The 23094-nt window shown below is 35.5% G+C and overlaps 1 protein-coding gene across 1 annotated transcript; it reads right to left on the reverse strand.

Annotated features, from left to right (window-relative positions):
- Positions 1–238: 238 nt before the first annotated feature.
- On the reverse strand, positions 239–21683 carry OPN4 (opsin 4). Its single transcript, XM_007429400.3, has 9 exons — positions 21556–21683; positions 19500–19633; positions 14540–14743; positions 11085–11256; positions 9930–10088; positions 9162–9269; positions 5193–5367; positions 2170–2316; positions 239–824 (listed from the first exon to the last, which is right to left on the reverse strand). The coding sequence occupies exons 1-9, from the start codon at positions 21681–21683 to the stop codon at positions 453–455; spliced, it is 1599 nt and encodes a 532-aa protein (XP_007429462.3). The 3' UTR covers positions 239–452.
- Between the last annotated feature and the right edge of the window lie 1411 nt (positions 21684–23094).

Consider the following 23094-nt stretch of genomic DNA (forward strand, 5'->3'; position numbering starts at 1 on the left):
AGCTACATGTTCTTCAACATGTAGTCCTCAACCATCTCCACTTGACCCATCATCTTTCAGCTGATAACTGAAATAAGGAAGGATTAAGTCACAGATCTTGTGCAAGAGAAAATGAATAGTTGCATATATCCCTGAACTTTTTCTTGGAATTTGTGATAGGACAGGCAGCACCGCCCTTACTCAGTAAAGTATGGAAGCATGCAAATCTATTCCAATTATATAAAGACATATTTACTAGGTGGTTTTGTTGACAAACATGTTATCTAAGCTTTGGGCCTTCAGCCCCTATTGTTGTAGTTGGCTTCTACAAAGTGCATAAAGTTCAGAAACGACCTCAAGATTGCATGGGAAAATAACCCTATAAATTATCTTTAGTTTCATCTACACCATTCTGCAATTTTGTTTTTGGTATAATTATTTGAAGAAACAGGCAAGCTTATGACACAAGCTTCTCAACTGTGAGTAGAGGGGTGAAGCCTTCCTTTGACTAACAGGTGGTTCTTCTCTTGAGCAAAGAATAAATCAGTGTTTTCTTCCTTTCTATTTTCTGGCTCAGCTTGTTCTTCAGACAGAGTGGTTTCTGAGGTAGGAATGATAATGATGTGTGGAAGAGTGGGACTTCCCAAGGAACCCTGGCTACTATTTATTTGGTCTTCATGGATTTCTGCTTGAGAAGTGTCAATTCTCTTCCCTCTGCTGCTAGTATTCAAGTCAAATGGAATAGACGATGTTCTCAAAGAGCTGCTTAAGAGGAGCAGTTCTGGAGCCTTTTGTTTAAGGGCTCTCTCAGGTGGTTCTTCTAGACAGATGGAAGATAGTGGAAACTGTGGAAAAAGAGGGGAAGTTGAAAATGTTAGTCTTCTCCACCAAAAATGGGATAGCTGGTTCTCACATTGATAAAGTCTAGTAGCTGTTTCCAGACTGCCTTTCTTTCACAAGTGACAAATCCCCTCCCTTTCATGTCAGAAAAGCATGAAACCATCCAGAAACTTGTTGCCTTAAACTGCCTAGATATAGATTTCTCATTTGAAAGCAGAGTACTCACTGGAATTCCTGTGCTGTAACATTAACCTGGTTTCTAGTAATACTAATCAGAGCACCAAGAGACTTGTTTGGACTGTTTTCAGTCCATATTGCTAACAACAACAACAACAACAACAACAACAACAACAAAGTATGGGGGTGGAAATCACATATTCCTTTTAGAAAACAGCCATTTTATATATCAGTTGCTTTCAAGGAGTCCATATAACTGGCTGGTAGGCTCTGAACTAGTCTTCTGGGAATTTATGGAGACATCACTTGAATGTTACTGCACAATACCCACAGATACTGAAGTATTATCCAAGCCAAGTCTACAGTGTATGTTTGTACACACAAGCTATAATACCACTGACTGATATTTTGAGGAAATCTTCTGGGAATATTAAACTATAGCCAACTGCTCATCAGTATTCAACAAAGGATGTTCTCTGTATTCACTGGTTTCATGAAGGTAGCAGCTGTCATCGTCTTCCCCTCTCAGTGAGAAAGAGGAGTTTCTTTTTCACATTCCTCCTCAAAAACAAAAAAAGAGGGTTCCACCATTTTGTTTTGATTTCTGGTATGAAATTTGAGGCAGATGGTGGTAACTACTGAATCACAAAGTGAAGAAGAGATGAAATGGAGAAATGGTGAGAGAATTGTTCTTGGACTTTGCCCTATATCCTCTGTATGTGGCAGGATCCAATTTAGGCAAGCTGTTCTGCCCAAAAGAACAAGATGAACAAGCACTAAAATGAATAAAAATTAAATTCAAGTATCAAAGGGTAAAGTAACAATGCTGGGTGGATCTTCTGTTTTACTCATCACTTCAAGTTTATTATGTGTTACTTGTTTTAGGTGATACTGTATGTATTTTACTTCATAGATTGTAATATTTTAGATTTATACTTGCACAGTTAATTAACATAACATTACAGTAGCTTATGCTACACTTTTATTATAGTGTTGGTATTTTATCTCACCCATTTGATTTTACTTCCTTGTATATTTTTTAATTTTCCTGGTCATTGACTGAATAAACATTACTACTACTACTGTGCTGGGTGGAAGGACTCCACTTTGGGCCTGGACACAAGAGGATTTGTTAGTGAAATGTATAGGAGCATTAGAAAATACCGCTTTAACCTTTTCTTCAGTTGGTACATCACAGCCCGGGGCCTTCATAGGCAGTTCACTTTTTTCTTCTGCATTTGTTGAAAAAGAGTTACTTTGAGGTGGCTGCAGTTTTGTATGGACTGACTCCACAGGATCAAGCTCTACATTGTTCCAAGTCTAGGAGAAAGAAAGAAAGAAAGAAAGAAAGAAAGAAAGAAAGAAAGAAAGAAAGAAAGAAAGAAAGAAAGATAGAAATTAAGAAAGAAAGAAAGAAGGCAAGAAGGCAGGCAAGAAGGCAGGCAAGAAGGCAGGCAGGCAGGGAGGGTGGGAGGGTGGGAGGGAGGGAAGAGAGAGAGAGAGAGAGAAGGAAAGCAGGAAGGCAGGAAGGAAGGAAGGAAAAAGAGAAGAGAAGAGAAGAGAAGAGAAGAGAAGAGAAGAGAAGAAAAGAAAAGAAAAGAAAAGAAAAGAAAAGAAAAGAAAAGAAAAGAAAAGAAAAGAAATATTGGCTGAATGCATTTGTTAAGATGAACTAAAGAATCTTCTATATAAATATTTAGCATAACTTAGTCCTTTCTGGGATAGTGATATCCTGTCCTGATCCTGATTAACAAAATGTATTGTCCTCATTTTCTGTGGGAAGGTTGGTTGGCTGATGAATAGCTAATGATATGTTGCCCAGTGTCTGCTATAGGCCCAACCCCCAAGAATTTGCTGAGGCCTCAGTTGGTAGCATTCACAATCCTCCTCAAAACGTATATTATGGGGGATGGGGCAGGGAGGGGAAAGTGGATCAAAGTTATGCATTTTGCTTGGATGATGGATTAAGCAGGAAAAAACTGGTTATTTATTTGAACTAAAAGGATTGGCATAAGACTACAATTTAATATATTGGATTGGCATAAGAATATAATTTCATACATATTAATTTAATATATTCGAACAAGACAAAGCTAGCATTGTTTAATTAAGGGGAATCTGGGGTCATTAGGGCATTCTGGTGCTGATATAAAGTGCAAGTGAAGAAAGGACTTGAAGCAATATTTATTTATTATTTATTTATTTATTAAAGCAATTTATATGGCTGCCCAATTCACGGTGACTCTGGGCAACTTATGCAAATAAGACCCCAAATGCACAACCCACTACACCCTCACTCCAATAATACTGCTTTGCCTTCACTAGTACTGAAATCCCTTTAGCTAGGGTAAGCATGGTCACCCACAGTCTGTATGGGATTCCCTAGTATTCTTTTTGTGGCCCCTAAACACTCCCCAAATCAGTGGAGCAAAAAGTTTGGAAAACGTTTTTGGAATTGCAAGGGGGGGGGGGAGACATGTTTAGGTCTCTGCAACAGTTAGTCCTGATTTGACCCTTTTAAACTTATAAAGACTCCCCAAAAGACTCACTCTAATGATGTAATAAAAGCTGTAGGACACTCTAAAGTGTGCCCCCAACAATATGAACATTATTTTGAGTCAGAACTAGTAATTATGGAAGTAATTAGTAATCAAAGGATTGGTGAGATTTTATAGGCCATTTTGTCCAAACATCTAGTCTATTCAACCTCTAGTTCTGTCACTCTTTGTAGAGAGCAAGGAAGATGACCTTGATGAAGATATTGAACCTCTGTTCCCAGGTGACAAGGGGTAAAATATGTTTTAAGTCGTGAACATCCAGATAATATTCGGAAGTGGCTCAGACAGACACCTCCCTCATTCACTGAACTGTAAGAAGGAGGAGGAGGTATAACACAATCAGACTTGAATGATTCTGTTATTATAACGAATCTCAATAAAAGTAGTTTTAGCCTTCCCATGGAGTTGATTTCTTGGTCTGCTCTATCTGGTGGGGCCGACACTCTTTCTGATAATTGGTTCAATTTCTGAGTTGCAGTTATGATTCAAAAGTTTTTCCTAGAACATAAGTTCTTTATTTAAACTTGCCTTTTGGTAAAGCAAAGAACAAATCTTTTCTCTTTTCTATATTGCAATTCTTCAAGTCTCTGAAGTATTTTCATGCCCTGGCTTAGTCCTACTAACCTAAACTTACCTAGTATCTTTCACTTCTGTCACTGGGTTTTTTTTTTACACTTCTAGTTACATTTTCCTATATAATACAATGACTTAAATGTGCCTTAGGTTTTTCAGCAACTTTGTCTATTTATACCAGCATTTCTCAATCTCAGCGACTTTAAGATGTGTGGCTGGGGAAGTCTGAGAGTTGAAGTCCACACATCTGAAAGCTGCTGAGATTGAGAAACACTGATTTATACAGTCCTTTGTATCTCAATTTCCTGATTCAAACTCAAATCACTAACAGTTGGCTAACCCAACAGCATACCCTTTAACAGTAAAAATCAAAAAACAAAAGCAGAAGGATAGTCATCATTCATTGAAAGTGCATACAGCAACAGGTAAAATCACAAAACTAAAACAGAGCCAAACAGTAAGTTCTCTGAAACAAAAACTTTTATAAAATGCAGGAAAGTCTCATACAAATCTTACAATGCAAGTAGTTCTTATGAATGAGCACTGCACTAGAAATACCCTTTCTCATGTCACAACAACTTAAAAAATGTAAGTATATCATTTCTCAGTGAAAACATTAAAATATATAATACTGTACAATAATTTTGCAAAAGAAAAAAAATCCTAATGCCAAGTAACAGCTGGGAAAGGTAGACCAACATAAAATGATTTAAAAAGAAAAAAGAAAAGAAACATAAAATACACAAGCATTGGGGGCTTACTGTTTCACCGAGAGACTGGGACCACTGAAAAGAAGACCTGTTTCCGATGACTGATTGATTGATAGATACTATAGATAGATGGATGATAGAACAGTGCAATTAAATACCAATTTGGTCGAATATTCTTTCAACATCCCCATTACAAAATGCTCATTAGCTGGATTGAAACAGCTAAAGTGAACACCTTGTACCAGACGGACATGAATCTGAATGTTTGTGTCTATGCATACTTAATCAGGCCACGTCCAGGGTGATCTTGAAGCTATTATCTGAGAGACCCACACCTCCATGAGGCAAACTTAACTTTTCCTGCAGCAGAAATGGAAGAAATGCCACTGCTTTTGCTTCTGGAAACGAAAGAGATACGTCTAGATATAGACGTCTTGAATGAAGACTCATTTGCAGTACTTGTGGAAAGTTCACTTGTTGATATTCGTATGAGAAATCTCAAACAAGGAACAGCTCTTCGAATGGTTTTTCTGAAATGCAGAAAATAAACAAATGAGATTCTAAAACGAAACAGGACAAAATTGGGTGAATGAACACATTTATAGATATTTGGTTCATGTTCACTTACTCTTATTTTGTGAGAAGTAGCTACATGGCAAGATCTCAAGAACCAATTGTTATTTCTCTCTGTTTTGCCAATTTATTATCCTGTTCAAGAATTGTGACTACAACATAATTGCCATCAAAAATGTAGTTTATCTGAGACATTTTCTTAACTTACAAATATGCTTGCCTTGGATATGAACAGATAAGAGTTGATTTATCTTTAACTGGCCAAGTTGCAGTAAATCCATTTTCTTCTTTCAGAACCAACCAATTTGGTAACAAGGCACATCTGAAATGAATTCCCTTTTTTCCTGCCTTGCACTGATACATAGCATTCATTTCTGAATTATTTTATTTATTTAAGTAAATATTTAAAAACATAACCAAAGAGAAATGTAAAAAAAGAAAGGAAAGAAAAGAAAAAAGAAAAAGAAAAGAAACTAGGAAAGAGAATTACAAGGTATATAAAATATAAATGTTCAAGTAACATTAGATTAACACCATATATTAACATTTCTCATATCAGTTAAAACTTCAGAACCATTATTAAACTCAACAAAAATTTGTTGCTTTTAATAATTAACAAAAATGGCCTGTATACTATAAATTATAGATCAGAATAGAAATTAACAAAAGTTTCTATCTGGTATAAAATTCCTTATTTAATGAATCAAACAACATTTAATACATTGAAGCATCACGTTAAGAGAAACCCAAACTTTGGATGTTGTACAAGTCAATATGTAGATTTAAAATCCATAAATGTTTTCCAGGTTGAATTAAATTCTGTATCAGACTTGTTTTTCAAATATCAAGTCATATTTGACATTGATGATATTCTATAGCATTGTTTGCCATTCTTCTAAGAAGGGACTTACACATGATTTTCAATAAAAGGTATAAAATGTCCTGTCAGCTGTTATCATATATAAAGCCAACTCAATAAATTTTGTAGGGATAATGTTGGTAATGTTTTAGAGAAAAACTACTGGCACGAAAGAGAATTGAACCTTTAGAATTTGTTTCATTCCATGATAAATCATCTTCCAGAATTGTTGAGGTTTACAACATTGCAATCAAATATGAAAGAATGATTCTACTTGATTATTGCATTTCCAGCATTTTTTACAAAATGATGTTGGCACTGGGTGCTATACCAAACATAAAATATATTGTGCCAGTTTTCACTAAACATAATATTCACACTAAACTTAATATTTCATCCACTGATACTTCCTTTGTTGCATATCAATTGCCCTGTTTGAATTCTGCAACTGTTTAATCATATAGTATTTAATTTGTTTGGTTTCTCAGCTGTATTTCAATAACAGCTTGTAAATAAGCCCCAATAATTTTTTTTTAAGTTTTTCAAAAGTCTGATTATTCTGCCTTGTTTTTGTGATTCCTTTTTAATTATGTTGCTTATAGCTGCCTGGAGTCACCGTGCATGAGTTGGGTGGCCATATAAATTTGTCCAATATATATATAAATAAATAAATAAATAAATATTTGGAGATACTGAGCCAAATAAGGTGATTTTGACCATTCTGAAGAAATAATCTTTAAAGATTTCATTTTTGTTGTATCAAGAATTAGGTCTTGCAATATGTACAAATTATCTCTCCACTTATCAAATGTTTTTGTATTTTTACCTTCACGAAAGTAATTACTGAATTTTGAGGTAAGGGGCAATTAGTCTGGGCTGATTCTTCTTCTGTGTTTATCTCATACTTGTAATATGCAGTTTGTGACTGAATACTTTCTGATAAACTATGCATTTCCACTTGTATCAAGTCAAACATATCTGTGCAAACAGGAGTCCTGTTCCCTCAGTAGAAGTAACCCAGCCATAAGGTGATATAATTCAGTCTGTGATCCAAGCTAGACAGCTGGCTTGGTAGTACAATTTGAAATTTAGTACTGTTAATCCACCTCATTCTTTCAGCTTATGTAAAATCTTAAGCTAAATTCTCAGTCTTTTATTTAACCATATAAAGTTAGTTGTTTGTCTATCACTCATTCATGTTCTCAATTTTTATCAGAATAAATTTAAATAGAAAATTGAGCCATGGATGAATTATACTTTCTGGACACCAGTACTTCAAAGGAATATTTGATGTTACATTCTGAAATAACACCTCATTTTCCATTACAATTAAAGTCATAATGAAATAAGGATAATGTTTAGTTTTTAAAGATAATGACAGGAAAAAACAGGGTGATGGGATATGTATTCTTTTCTATTCTGTTAAGCTTTTATGATTTTAATCTTAGTCCTAGAGATAAATTTATTGTAAACAAAATAAGCTTGATGCCTGTCAGCAATTAAATAGATCTGAGGCTGAATAGAATCCCTTATGTCATGCTTAATAAAGACTCTCTAGATTTTAAAAGTCAAAATCAAAGTGTATACAGAAGTCTTAAGATTTATTTGAACACACACAAAGACACAAATGATGTATCTTCCTACAAAGTGCTACAGTTCTTTTTTAGTGTTCAAACATAATCAGCATGTAGCAATGAACTTGGGACTCAAGAGCTGTCAGCTGATATTAGCAGATGCTTTTAATCTCTCTTTTAATGTCTGTATAATTCTGCATCATGTGCTCAATTCTTCAAGGACACCTAGGCAAGCAGAACCAGCAAAGCAATAGGAAGCTAAATGTGTATATATTTTCATGAAATTTTCTGTTAGCTGATAACAAAGAGGACTTTGATAAGCAGGCAAAAATTCTTTCTGGAACAACAATTTAAGACTAGGCATGAAGTAGAAATAGTATATTGCTATGTTTTTCAAAAAGATGTGAAAGGTAAATCCATTTTGCTATCCAATCTTGCGGATTAAGAAAGTATACAAATGTTTATTTGTTCTGCAAACTTAGTTATTTATGTAACAATATTTACTAGCTACCTCATCCCAATAGATTCTTAGTGGTGAACAGCAAGCATACGTACAAAAATTAAATAATCAGTAAAGGCAATAAAAACCATGATATCCCAAATTCCTGTAATGGTCAGCTAGGGCCAATTTAGCTTGTGGAATGCAAGAACAATTGGGGCTGAACAGATTTTGGGGGAATACATGTTCCAAAGAATGTGGGATACCACCAAGAAGTCCTGATCCATAACCATTACCCCATGCCATTAACATTGCTTCTGCTAGCTATGGCAAACAGTATGCCAATTATTGTCCACCATTGACTCCAACACATCTGGAGGGCATCAGTTTGGAGAAGACAATGCATTATAGCATTGTCCTGCTAAGGAAAAGGACAAAGTTGAGTTGGAATCCTCATGATTTCATGACCCCATGCATGTAGATTTTTGACAGCAATATGGAAACTGTTTGCTGTTTCCTTCTTCCTGGTTATTTTTCTGACTTCCAAGTTTAGTCTACAGCCCTGAAATTTATAGGATAACTCTCCCATTCAAGTATTAGCCAGGTCCAACCTGCTTTAGCATATAAATCCAGACAAGATCAGCCTTGAGCTACTTACTGCCTTTTGATAAGGAACCAATACATTTTAAGGTCACCTTTTTTAAATCCATACCAAAGAGATATTGTTACTAGCTAAATTGTTAAGAATATATGTATCCAAACAGAAGTGAAGTGATTTAAATGAAGATGTATTACAACAGTGAGTATCAACAATAGTGGATTTCAACTTCAAACATATCTCAGTATAAAATCAGTGTTTTTAGAGTACATTTACTATACCTGTAACTTGGGTGAATGATAGCGTAAATTATAGGATTGTAAATTGCAGAAGCTTTGGCAATAATAGCAGGCACAGATTTAGAATATGGAGTTAAGATCCTGGCATAGCTAGAAATAAGGGAAAAAAGTTTAGACTAATAACCTTTAACTAAGCACAACTTTGTATATTTGCTAGCAGATGAAATGCTACCATGCCTTCACATATATCAACATCTTCGGTGACTTTTTTCTGAATTTAACTTTGGAAGTTTTGAGAAAAAAATTAGGAATAGGAAATTATTCTATGTATCCAGGACAAATAGGAGACACTGAGATTGGAAAAGTTTCCATGAAATGTGTGTCTCTTATGTCCTTTTAAATGTTTTAAAAACAGAGAGTTCCATACAATAAATATTTTACATGTTTTCACAATACTCAGTTTTTCAACCAATCCATAAATATAAAGAGATTGTGGGGAGGGGGGTACCCTTGGGGAAAAAGCAAGCAACAAGATAAATCATGCATTATTCCCATAAACTGTGAAGCAGTAGATTCATTTTCTCAACATGATATTTCAAGGAGAAAAATACTTCCTCTAACTTGGAGATTATTTAAACTTTAATATTCAGGGTCCCCTTGCAGAGGACACTTATTACAGTTAATGCCAAGTAACTAAGAGACAGACATAATGAACAGTTCTCAAAGAGTTTAATCAACAGATGGTCTGAATCACTTTTCCCTTTTATCCTCTTTTTCTACTTTTGACTGAGATGGTTGCGTGCCACTTACCCAGCCCAGGCAATCAAGGTAACACAAGCATATGGAGACCAGGATACAACATAAACCACAATGGCTACAAAGGCAATTTTTGCCAGTTTCCATTCACTTTTTATGTTCTGTGAGGCTGAATGTTTCCGTTTATAGCTGGATCCTAATTTCTGAACATTCCTGTGAAAGAATGAGAAAACAGCATGCCCAGTGATTAAGAATTCATTCTGCCACACCAGGCATCAGTCACCTAGTATCACTGTTTGAACTTTTTTTCCTTGGTGGAATGGGCAGACTATATTCAAACCAGTATATCTGCTCAAGAAGTGATGCCAGGAAGTCTTGAGGATAAGATAAATGATGGCAAAGATAGCTTTCCAACCCAATATTTATGATACTGGTGAACACCTCATAAGGAGCTGAAAGATGCTGGGTGCTCCTTAAAAGATACTGTGCCCAGGTTTCATGAAATAGTGTGCCGGCTGGGATAAAGCCTATCAACAATGGGGTTTTTAAAAATCCTTTTATAATTTGTATTCAGTTTTATTTAAATAGTACCAGTGATAACAATGGAATACAAAATGTATACATTTTAATTTAAACTATTCAAAAGAACCATGGTAAAAGAAAACTAAACTATAAAATTAGAAAGAAATAAAAAGGAAAGCACAGGAAAAAGAAATCAGTAAAATACCAAAAAACAAAAAACAAAAAATCAGAATGCTATGTAATGATTCAATACAATAAGCATTTCTGCACTTCTCTAATGTACCAAAACTAACCAAAGTCATATTTATACAAACCATTACATTCAATTTTTAAACAACAAATTAAACTGAGACCATACAGAATCATACTGTCTGATTTTTTATCTCTGGTGATATAAACTTTCAGCTGATAGATTTTGTTTGACCAACTTTTAGACTCTGGATTGTTTTGCCACTTTAGAATTTAATTTTATCTCCTAAGTTCCTATGGCAGGGACCTTCTCAGTCACTTACTCATGGCTCCTCTGTGAACCAATGAGTAGGATGATATCTTAACTGATAATGGAGGAATGTTTAGTTGGTAAGAATATGAATCTCTCTCTAGTTCTAAATGCACCATTACAGCTTATGATCAATGAGAATATACTTGATTTCCTAATAAATATCATATTTTCAGTGATAGGCTTACCTGCCAGTATTTCTTATGGCTAGAAACATGCATAAATAGCAGTGGAAGATTATTATCAGTGGAATGAAGAACACACAGCAACATAGCAACATGGTGTAACTTCTGTTTGCTGGAGAATAGGTTACATAGTCCCAAGTACAAGATATCATCAGACCTTCTGGGATATAGGAACCTAAGAATTTATTAAATTTTTATTATATAGTGCATACAATAATTAATAAGAGACGTAGGAAAATGTTATTTAAGAAGGAAACAGCAACACTGTTCTACAGATGTAGTTGTATTGATCTCATCTTTAAATTTTAAACCTTAAAGATGAAGTAATTTATTCCCCTATGAAGTTTAACATTCCAGAATGCCATCAAGTCTCATTGGCTACAATTCCCATCAACCCCAGTCATCATAGCTCGGAATGTTGTAGTCCAAAGCTTCTGGAGGGACAGATCTGGAGGTATTTTTACTGCAAGCTGACCTTATAAGTGCTCATTCAAAAGTAAAATTGAGAGAAGTTTCTCTTAAGAAAATATATCTAGGTCTTGGATTTCATCTAAAGGATGCTAGCCTTTAGACAAAAATTTAGGTGGGTCTGAAAGTTCCTCCAACTTTAGTCCTAAAAATAGAATCACTAGATATAGAAAAATATGTTCAGAAAACTACAAAGAGAAGGATTTCTTTTACTTCACTTCAGATTCTTCTATGTTTGTAAATGTTTAAACCTAAAAAATTCAGACAGGAGCATTTAAATTTATATATAACCTATAGAGTCTATAAGGGTTTGTCTTCTTGCCTGCCATTTGACATTTGATCAACAGAGCCTTCGATCAACAGACATTTGATCAAACTGGTCCTACGGCCGTGCAGTTCCATTCCCAGTGGCTTTATACATTTGCTTTCAAATCTGTTTTGAAAATATTTTGCCTAATTTAAACTGGATTTGAGGGGTTTTTTTTAATGAGGATTTATTTGTGCATATTATTTTAATATTATTTTATTCTTTAATTTACAAACTCACATGAAAGGACTTCTACTTAAAAGCAGGATATGAAGATCAAGATCCTGTAATCTGGGGTTAGTCCCTACATATAAAGAAAGAGGTGTTCCAGTGAAAATCCTCCATGATTTTGTTCTGATGGCAAAAGAGATGTGTTCATGGAGAAGTGTTCCAAAGTCTTACATGGAACATAAACAAATATCACACCACCCTTAGAGTTGGTATCATTCTGCAGTAGGGATCCAGGTGCCCTCCTGATTGCCATACTCCCTTGCTATTACTTATACTGGCTATGCTTAAGAGAGCCGAAACCTGTAATATCTGGACAGAGTCAGTTTGACCATCTTGGTGGAGATGTTTTCCCCTCCGTTGGACACAAAGGAAAATAAAATTTTGAAAAGCCAGCAAACCTGGAATAAAAACTGAATCTAATGCAAACTTCCCCATTGGTTTTCTAAGCCTAAAGGGTTAGTGGGGATTCTTCCACAATTCTGTATAGGAATGATCTGGCCATAAATAAATGATGTGAAATCATATATATGTCATTTCAGTTCAGTGGAACTTCTAAGTGTAGGATTGTTTTAGCTCCCACACTCTAATGGGATATATCCTGCATGAATTTTTTTAGATTCTTTAGAACATGGAAAACCCTTGGCCTCCTGTAGATTCAGGTCTGTTCTGGAAAAAGGAAATGTGAATTTTATTGTCTAAAGTTGGTCTGTGCTCAATCACTTAGATCAATTTAGCTTTTAAAGGGTAAATCTATGATAAAAAAGCAGTAAGAAAATTGTCAGTCCTTCCCAAGCATAGTTTTAAGTTTTTCAAGTTCATGCCTTATTCTTTCTTGCAAAGAGCATATATAGTCAATTTTTCACCACTAAGGAAATTTGATATTTTCCTATTAAGAAGGCTCAGCTATGTGTTGTTCCAGTTACTGGCATTTTCATTATGGGACTTTAAAGTTTCTCCACCTAAGATATTTCTTCTAAACAGAATCATAAATCCTAAGTTTTAGTTAATGCTTTGTTTTGTTTTTTCCTATATCCACATAAATGAAAATGAGAACCAAGATTTCCATAAGATTTAATTGCTTTGTATACATTTGTTTAAATTGATCTACAACCAAAACATTATATATTTTATCAAAACATATGTTTTAGTACAGCTCTACTAATTGTAAGGCTGATTGTTAACATAACATTGTATACGCAGACCTTTGCAGACCTTCTGCTGAGTTACACCAGAGCTATGAATAGCTCAAAAGATGCCAAACAGGCTCATTGATGCATGCATGCTTGGACCAGCCTGTGTATGGAATTACACTGCAAAGCCAACATTTGATGCTTTCCTATTGCCCCAAGTTATAATGGAGAGGAAAGTAAATCTTTCTTAGCTGCTGTTTATAGAAAGCAGGGATATTGCAGCAAATCCCTTCATTTAACCCAGAACCAGATGTTTTCATACTGAAAAAACAGAGACAGATTTAATAAGGCTCTGGATAAACTCAGCAGTCTGCTAACAAGAGATTTGCTTAGAATTAGTCTCGAGTCATTAAATCCCTCATAGGATAACCTTGATGTCAGTTCTTCCCTATTCAGTTTTTAGTAATATTACTAGATAATGTAATTGAACTATATTGTTCTGAATTCTTGCAAAATACGTTCCCTCCTTTGGGGTGGGAGGTAGGAGAATGCCAACAGTAATTGGTAAAAACATCCAACAGAGAGAATAACTTAACTTTACCCATACCCAAATGCATGGCCGACAATGCTGCTAAAAATGATATGTCTGGATCTTTCAAAGTCACAAAATCCTTTTTGTTCTATTTGATTACCACGCTAAAATTATTTGAGTAGTTGCATTTAACACACATATTAAGGAAAATATATTAAAAATCTTCTGTGTTGACATGATCTTGCAAACTTAATGAAATCTTATTTTTTATTTGCTGTGGGTGATTTTATTCCAAACTAAATAAATGAATCCCCAGTTCCACAACTTTTTGGAAAGCAGAGTAAAATCAAATCAAATCAAGTTAGCTCTGCTGCTTGTAATATTATACCAAGAGAGCAATCTGTAGCCTTAACTTTCTAGCAGGTGTTCTCCAAGATGGTGTGTATATAAGTGCACGTATGCACACTTCCTATATACACTTATCACCTTCTATATACACCTATATATATGCACACCTATACATACATATACACACTCATCAAATGTATAATAAATTCAAACCTAAAATATCTTACAAATAAAATACAGATCAATCTTATTGGTCTGATTTATACTCTGCAAATATACTAATATACAAATGCAGTCAATATGCTGGTGGAAAGAGTGGGATCTGTTGTCCAACACAATTGGAGGACACTATTTGAAAAAAGTTGGTGTATATAGTGAGTATATGCACATGCACACATACAGCGTATGTATAAGAGCAAAAGAAAGAAAACTGATAACATACTCCACCCAAATAATGGACACACACTCCAACCCAGTGAGTAAAGCCAGACAAACATAATGATTAGACATGAGCGTTTCTTTGAACTCCTTTTTATGGACTGCAGAGGCTTAGTAATCACACAGTAGCGATCAACTGAAATAGCTAACAAGGTCATCATTGAGGTTATTCCAAAGAGTGCTCCACAAAAAGCATAGAAGTTACAACCTGGAGCAAAACAAAAAACAAAAAACACAAGATGTTTAGTTTGCAATGGGAAGGAGGAGGAGTGGAGAAATTAGGAAAAACCCAGCCACAAATATTTCTCACAGCTCACATGATAAGGAGTTGTCTGGATATAGCGCTTCTTAGAAATGTACCTCGTGATCTTTTTTTTCACATATTATTTTTAGTTTATATTTCCTGCCATTTCTATTGATATCTAAAAGACTTCTGTGAATTCACATACTGTAGATAGCTAACTCATTCTGTGGTTTGTCTGATTTTGATTTAACCTAGCCACTGAATCTATTAACCATGGTGGCTGGCAATCTGTAGCCCCAGGACCTCATGAGGCTCTTGAGTCCCCTTTTCCTGATCCTTGGAGGCTCCTCTGGCCACAGTTGCTGAAAAACAACCACACTCCTGCTATTTTGAAGCAGAGCATAAATGAATTGTAGGCCTAAAACAGAAATGAAAGAAAACTTCCAAATACTAATTCTTGTTCACATATGTGCTATGGTCCTACCCAGCTTGAAGCCCTCACTGCCCCAAACATCTTAAGTGTATCTATAGATTAGCAAGTTGTGTGACTCTAGCCATGTGTACTTTATTCAGTAAGCAAGCCATAATTTAGCATAATGTATGAATCTGATCACAATACTGCTGACAGGTCTTGCATTTAACTTAACATATCTTGGCTTAATTAAGATATGCAACACCATTTTGCTGATGCACAAGCATTTAAGCCATTAAACCCCTGACCACAGCTTCCAATTTCAGCAGAACCAGGAAACTACACTCATAAGTTTGGAAACTATGGCATTAAACTATATGGGATATTCAAATCCAGTTTGAAAAGAAATCAATATGCTAGTTTGTTTCAAACACCACAAATATAGCATCCAAATTTGAACTAAATGAGATAGCAAATATATTGGAATCCAGCTGGCATGAAAAAGTGGGACAGTGACAAGGGTTCAAAGGGTTTAAAGGTATCTTGGTTAATTAATTAATGATCTGGACCACCAAGTCTGAAAGAATATCTGGAATTACCTATGCATTTGAACAGCAGTGTTCCATTTCACATCACAGACTGCAAAAGAACATGCTTTGTTAATGCAGAAATGCTGGAAAGAAAATCCAATGCAATTAAAGTTACTTTCTCCCCTTTGGAATCCTTCCTGGTATACTGATCTAAACTACTTTTTAAAAATCCATGTATTACTCTGAAGTCATAATAATAATAATACTAATAACAAATACTACTACTACTACTAATAATAATAATAACGACGCATGCCAGTTTTCACATATTTATGCTTCAGGAATACTGATATCTAAAAGTTGAAATTTGTAGTTTTAAAACTAGAAAAGTTTTTCTGTTTTTTTTAAAGCAGGTGGTATTGCCTATTTCCTTGTCCAGAAGAGAGACAATATGCATACAGTATATTTTATGTAAAATATACAACTCAGTAGGTGACTTTGGACTACTCTGACTATGTCACAGAGTTGTGGAAAAATTGGAAGAAGGAATGCTTTATATGCCACCTTGAGTTTCTGAAATTGTGATATAAATAAAACAAATAAATAAATAATGCTATTGACACGGATTAGCAATCTTTCTACATGGTTTTAACCAGAAAATTTTCCAGCTCTACCAGAAGAAACTAGATGTTGAATTTGGTATATTCTCCTTGCAAAGTAAAGGTATGCCCCCTTCCCAAATTCCTAGAATTATATAATGTTCAACTTTTAGAACAAAAATATCCCTTTGCACCTTGTGGATGTGCATGCTAAACTGGCATTCAATCGTGCTAATCAGATGGTGAAAGATAAAATTAGCTCTGTGCAGAAAGTAGATTCTGTAGAAATCGCATCCCTAATGAAATGATTTAGGGTGAAACTGTAGTGAGGAAAGGCTGGGAGGAATATTTTAGTGATATGTATGTGAGTGATAGTGTTGCATGGAAAAGTGTAATTGAAATAAATACTATATAGGTTAATGTCCAAGAAAAAGATGATGAAAAGGAAATAACAACTGCTGTTAGAATGTTGAAAAATTGTAAGGCTGCTGGTTTAGATGGTATAACCAGAGAAATGTTGAAATATGCATGTGAATTGGAATCGCTTATGGAGTGGCTATGCAACTAGCTTACTGGATGTATGAAGATTGAATCTATGTCTGATGACTGAAAGAATGCTATTATTGTTCCAAGAGTGAATTCACAGAAAATTGGTTTGTTAAACACGCCTGTGTTTGGAAGAATTCTGATTGAAAGTGTAGAAGGGACCATGAACAAAATTTGGAAAGAGGGTGGAGCTTTATGCTGGGTAGGGAGTGTGCAGACCAAAGTTTTGCTTTTCAGAAGGTCACTGAGAAACATATGAATGTTTATTAGGCACGTGCTGATTTAGTCAACTGTATTATAAAATGCATAGGCCTGAATTATGGGTGACCCAGGAAAGAAGAGTTGCATCAGGAGGTCACAGTGAAGAAGCGAACCCAGATGTCAGGACTGAAGACATCTCAAAGGACAAAGGAACACATCATAGCTCAGAAAGATGGTAGAGCTTGGGTATAGCTCAACTGGAACCCATGTTTTCATGCCCCAAAAAGCCAAGGGATTGAAAATAAGACAGTCTTGGTATTTGTAATTCAGTGGGTCTTCACATGGTTCAACTATATATAACTCTAAAGACTATAAATGAAGTACATTAAACTATATTATGGTGTCTTTGATTTTGGGATAGTAATCTATATGAGTTTGTACACTGTAGTTTGTAAATTTATGGCTTAGCACATTAGGCAAGAATGTTTAATTCAACAATCGTATGCCATGCCATCATGATATGTAAACTTAGCCTATTACTTCAAGACTAGACAGCTCTCAGGACAAGAAATGATATATGGGAGATGTGTAGTTCAAGAAGCTGGTTATCACCTATAAAGCCCTATATCGCTTATAGCTTGCATATCTATAAAACTGCCTTTTCCAGATAAAGTCTGTCTACCCAGTTCAGACAAATAGAGAATGCCTGTTGAGGGTCTCCATCTATGGACATGTACAACAAAAGGGTTAGGGTTAGGGTTATGGTTAGGGTTAGGGTTAGGGTTAGGGTTAGGGTTCTCTGTGGGGGCTCCTCTCCTCTGAAACAGATTGCTCCCAGGGCAAGTGTGGCCCCATTCTCATGGCCTGCTGGAAAACTTGTTAAAACCTGGCTTTTCCAGAAGTCCTGGAGAGGTTGGATAACGGAGAATCATTGGTACCAGATAGATGAATGTGATGGGGCTTCATGGATCAAGTTTTATTCTTAATGTATTCTATTGCTCATTTACATTGTATTTTTGTTGCTCTTATTATATGTATATATATTATATTATATGTAAATATACATATTTAGGACTGAAGACTATTCTATAAACAATTAAGCAAACAAACAAATAAATGATCTACTCTATTTTGTATAAGACAGGCCCCACCTTAAATACTGTTCTAGGCACTATATTTAAAAAAAACAAACAAACCAGAGAAATAGAACAGGTGAAAAGAAGGGCAATAAAGATAATCAAGGAACTGGAAATTAAGTATTATGAGTAAGGTCTAAAAGAACTAGCATGTTCACCCTTGATGAACAATAACAGAAGGAATATAACAGAAATTTTCAAATACTTAAAGGGTATCCCATAGAAGATCACAACCTTCCTTGAAAAACAGATTGCAAAGAAGCAGATTTTAATGATACCAGGAAGAATATCCGAATGATAAGAGCTGTTCAGGTATGAAACCACCCAGTTGAATAGCTGTTCAACTATTAGGAAGAAGTGGAGTCTCCTTCACTGGAAGTATTAGCAGATGCTAAATGGTCATATGTCAGGGATTATCTAGGGGTTGGATTGGATGGTCTCCAAGATCCCTTCCAATTATGATTTTAAAACCTGTTTTTTACTGATTCAAAGTGCAGGGCACAGAATAGTTACATTAAATTTAAGAGAAGGCAGATTCCAGTTGAATGTTAGGAAAAGCTTTTTAACAGTAAGAGCCATTTGGCAATCAAAATAATTACCTTAGGGAGCAATGAATTCCTTTTAACTGATATATTCAAGCAGAAGTTAGTTGGTCTACTACTGGGTTGCTTTAGTCTGAATTTCTGCACTGAGTGTTGGATTTCATAGTCCAAATGGCCCATTCTAACTCCATAATTCTAGGATTTCTACCTGGGAGAAATGTGCAGTCCCCTTTCAGATGTTAGAGTAATATAACAAGCAAATATGTAGATCTCATATTTGTTTGTTATATTTGTTTTTTATAGTTTTTACTGTCTTTAAATAATTAATAATAAGGGTTTTAGGTATTTATTAATTGTTTTAGCTTGCACGCTGCCCAGAGTTGCTTGTTTTGTGAGATGGGCAGCTATATAAATTGGACAAATAAATAAATAAATACTCTTCACACATATCAGAGTCACCTTTCTATAGACACACTCTTCATAATAATGGGAAATACAGTTCTGGTTATTGTGATCCATCATCACGCATGGTAACAGGTGATTGTGCAATCATTACATGTTACAGATGCTGATTCCCTTGGGAGAGGCAGAAAAGAAGAACTTAATTTGTTGATCAAAGGGCAGCGATGGTTAATTTTTTTTACAAAGTCTTGTTGATAAAGGATCCTGCAACCTTATGATTCCATTCACAGATAACATCACCCCAAGGACAAGCTTGACATGATTGGGAAATGCAAAAATTTTGTGAAAGCACCTGTGTCTCCAAGTACCCACTCCTTATGTATACTGTTGAAAAAGCAGACTGGAGCTTGAGTTGCACACATCAGAAAATCACTCACGGCTAAATTCATGATGAAATAATTTGGAGGTGTCCTCAGTCTCTTGTTGCTTCACCATGATCATCATCATCAGTCATGTAAAGGAGAAGAAAGTGCTTTGTTAGTTTCTGCTGTAGGTATAAACTACCATTCACCAAATATCTAGTAGAACAAAACTACAGATAGGCCTTTCAAAATGAAAACTGAAAAGAAGAAAACAATAAGAGAGCAATTTGTTTTTTGTTTACAAGTAATGGCATAGTAGGGTTAAGATGTTTGGGCTGAGATATGTCTTCCAGTATCTTGTAGTAGTTGAGAAATCTTTCTGAATTATGTCCTTTCTATAAGATAGGTCTGAAAATAGCTTCTACACTGGGGTAGCTGAGAATCATTTTTAAGCAATCAGATAAGAATGTTTAAAATCAAAATTAGAAAATTGTTTCTAGTGTACCTTTGCCTGACTAAGGCGTGTTGTAAGTCCTGAGACAAAACAATTCAGGTGATGACACAATACGCTACTCTTCTGTACCTACAAAACTGGAAAAATTACTTGGCAAAAGTAAAATTGATCACTCAAACAGTAGCAGAAATAAGTTTGAAATCTAGTATTGCTTCATTGGCTCACTAGGCAAAACCTATTCCTATTTAGTGTGGCCAAAAGACATTATGATTTGCAGTCATTGCTGGCCACATTGATGAGAAGTTTATCAGAGAATCAGAGCACTCTGTACCTGCAGAAAATAATTCATGCAGCAAATTAGAAGTCAGAACCTGCATGTCCCTCAGTTACAACAAATTCTGCAACTCTCACAGTCAAGTTATTTTTCTTCTTCTTTAGATACTTAAGTACATCCCAACCTTATCATGATTCTTTTTAAATTCAAACCAGGATTCAAACCCATCTTGAGTTCTGTGGTGCTTTGCTGTAGAGTGAATGGAAGAAAGGAGAAAATATTTCTCTGCTGGGTTTCAGGCCACCATAACTACATTTTTGGTTAATTCGTTTCCATAATAAATATGTAAGTGACATACCATAATTGGAAGCATGCATCATTCAAAGCAAAACTAAAACATCACACAAATTAAATATAATTACAAGTTTCTCACTTCCAGATTAGTAAAATTTAAAAAAAAAAAAATCAAGAATAGCATTCAGTCACAAGGCAGAGTTTCCCCCCACTTTATGTCTTCAATTTATTTTTTCCTAAGTTTGTGGGTGTGTGTGTGTATAAATAGATATATATACACATTTCTACACACACACACACACACTTCTTCCATGTTCATGTAGGTTAACAGGTGCAAAACATGAGCAAAACAAAAATAGCAAATGCAGTAGATGTGTATGTCAGCCAAGTTCTAGGCATGCAAACTCATTCAACTACTAACAACCTTGTTTTTTCCGATTTCATTTCTATATGAAATAGCTGGAAACATATATTAGTAATCATTTGAAACCTACAGATTCCAATTTTTTTAATGCAGTTTGTTAAAGCATGCATAGTATGGAAACGTTTGTACATTATTGCAGTGTCTGTTAAAAATGGATTCATTTAGAAAATGTATAATATTAGGAACTGTTTACAAAAAAATGTGCGTATTAGGCGAAATGGCAGACAAAACTGAATATGATTTGAGATAGACAGTATAAAACTACATGTAATATTTGTAGAACCTTTTTTTAAAAAAACCAAGTTCCATGAACTAAACTTGAAAGACCTGCAAAAAGAAGACACTGAGAAAAAAAAGGAAATGGACATCCACCAGCCACCATGAGGAATGAAATGAGGAAATCCACTGCTCTTAATCAGGAAGTTTTGTCCGTACAGGTAAGGGTAAAAAACAGATCTGCCCATCTTAATCTCACCTAGTCTGCTGTAATATGAGAGCAGTATAAAAAAAGAGAACAGGAGAACTGTTGGCTGAACATCCCCCAAATTGTGGATTTCCCCCTCTTCCTTCATTCCTATCCCCAGCTTGAAGAAACTATACCTGTAAAATGCATAGAGAACAAGGAGATTCCCTATAATTCCAATACAACCAATGACCAGAACACAAGAGCCTACAGCGTAAAGAACGTAATCAGGGGCATCCACTTTTGTTGGGTGAGCAGTTGCCATAGTCTGGGTCTGGAAGTAAAACAGCAAAAGAACAAAGCATTACTACAATTAACACCGTGTTGCTGAAGAAAATGGTTCAGGCATTTAATTCAATATTGTATCCTGCAACTGTGTACAGTATTGGAACCAAACCCATAATTAAAGAATGAACTATACAACACAGGGTTCCTCAACCTTCCTCATGGCTGGCTGGGGAATTCTGGGAGTTGAAGTCCACCCATCTTAAAGTTTCTGAGGTTGAGGAACCCTGATACAACATATATACAAGATGAATAGAAGAGTTGATGCATTCCAATAGAAGGCTCTGAGTCAACCAATGCTTTATTTGCATGATCAAGTCCTGTGATATTTAATTAGTCAGGCCTACTAGCAATTTCAGGTACAATGTCATTTTCACTATGACAGAAGTGAGATTCTGGATGATTTTTCTCAACACTATAGATACTGAATATATACTGTACAATAGTACAGTATATAATACTGTATAGGTACAGTAGTACTTCCGGACTATTGAATGCTGAAGGAAGCTTTCACTGCTCCAATCAGGTCTTCACACAAGTAATTCATTAGTGTAATCAGTGTGGTTTCCATCCCATGTTCTGGCCTGAACTCAGGGTGAAACCAACTAGGAAGGGCACAGATCTAATATAGAGGTCACTGCACCCACAGCTCCAAAGACCCTGTACACTTTCTTGGGAGGCTCAAACTCATCCCACATAACATTGCAAGACTGTGCCCTAGTCACCTCCATAGGACTATGTAACAGGGCTGAGGACTTCATGTGGTCAGCATGTGAACTTTCCAAAAGCTGAACAGGTGTGGGGAAAACACAGACAAAAGAAAGATCAGATCTGAAAATGGTCCAAACCCAGCCAGTGGTTATACAGAAAAACATTCCAGATCCCCCCCCCCCCCGCCGCCCCAATGCATCCTTGTGGGAGAGGCAAATTGGCAGAGCTGGAAATGTTGCTGAATGCTTCATTCCAAGCCACTTGATGTGACCCAGAATGGTGGCTCTGCAGCCTGCCCCATGCTTCCCAATGTACATATAACCAGAAGCACACACAGATGGAACATGAAATACACCCACGTTACACAGAAAACGCAGAAGCCATACTCTGCATACTTTCCCTACCTTATTTAAATTAAAATGTGAGATATGACTTTACTTTCTACAAACAATTTTGAACATTATATTTGCAGCCTACTGCGTGGTGGAATCTATGGATCCTCCCTTTTAGAAGAACTGAAAACAGGGGTAAGAAAGAGTATGGGATACACAGGTTTGAAACATGGAATTAGTGTTATTGAACCACTGTTCTATCAATGAAGAGCTGCATTAATGGATGCAAACCTTTTATGTCAGAGGATGGAAAAGCTCTATTAAAAATGTTTGTTTGTTATTGTTTTG

The sequence above is a fragment of the Python bivittatus genome, unplaced genomic scaffold (assembly GCF_059951505.1).
Source record: "Python bivittatus isolate LINGU-HERP-01145 unplaced genomic scaffold, Pbiv_v1 ctg000070_np1212, whole genome shotgun sequence".
Taxonomy (NCBI): Eukaryota; Metazoa; Chordata; class Lepidosauria; order Squamata; family Pythonidae; genus Python; species Python bivittatus.

Bases quoted from the DNA above. Each gene is read 5' to 3' on its own strand.
- OPN4 (XM_007429400.3), bottom strand. From the start codon at position 21,683: ATGGCAACTGCTCACCCAACAAAAGTGGATGCCCCTGATTACGTTCTT. The intron at 5,368-9,161 runs GTATAGTAAATG...TCTGCATTTCAG, and splicing joins ATCATTCACCCAAGTTACAG to AAAAACCATTCGAAGAGCTG. The intron at 2,317-5,192 runs GTTAAGTTTGCC...TCTTTCTCCTAG, and splicing joins CCATTTCTGCTGCAGGAAAA to ACTTGGAACAATGTAGAGCT.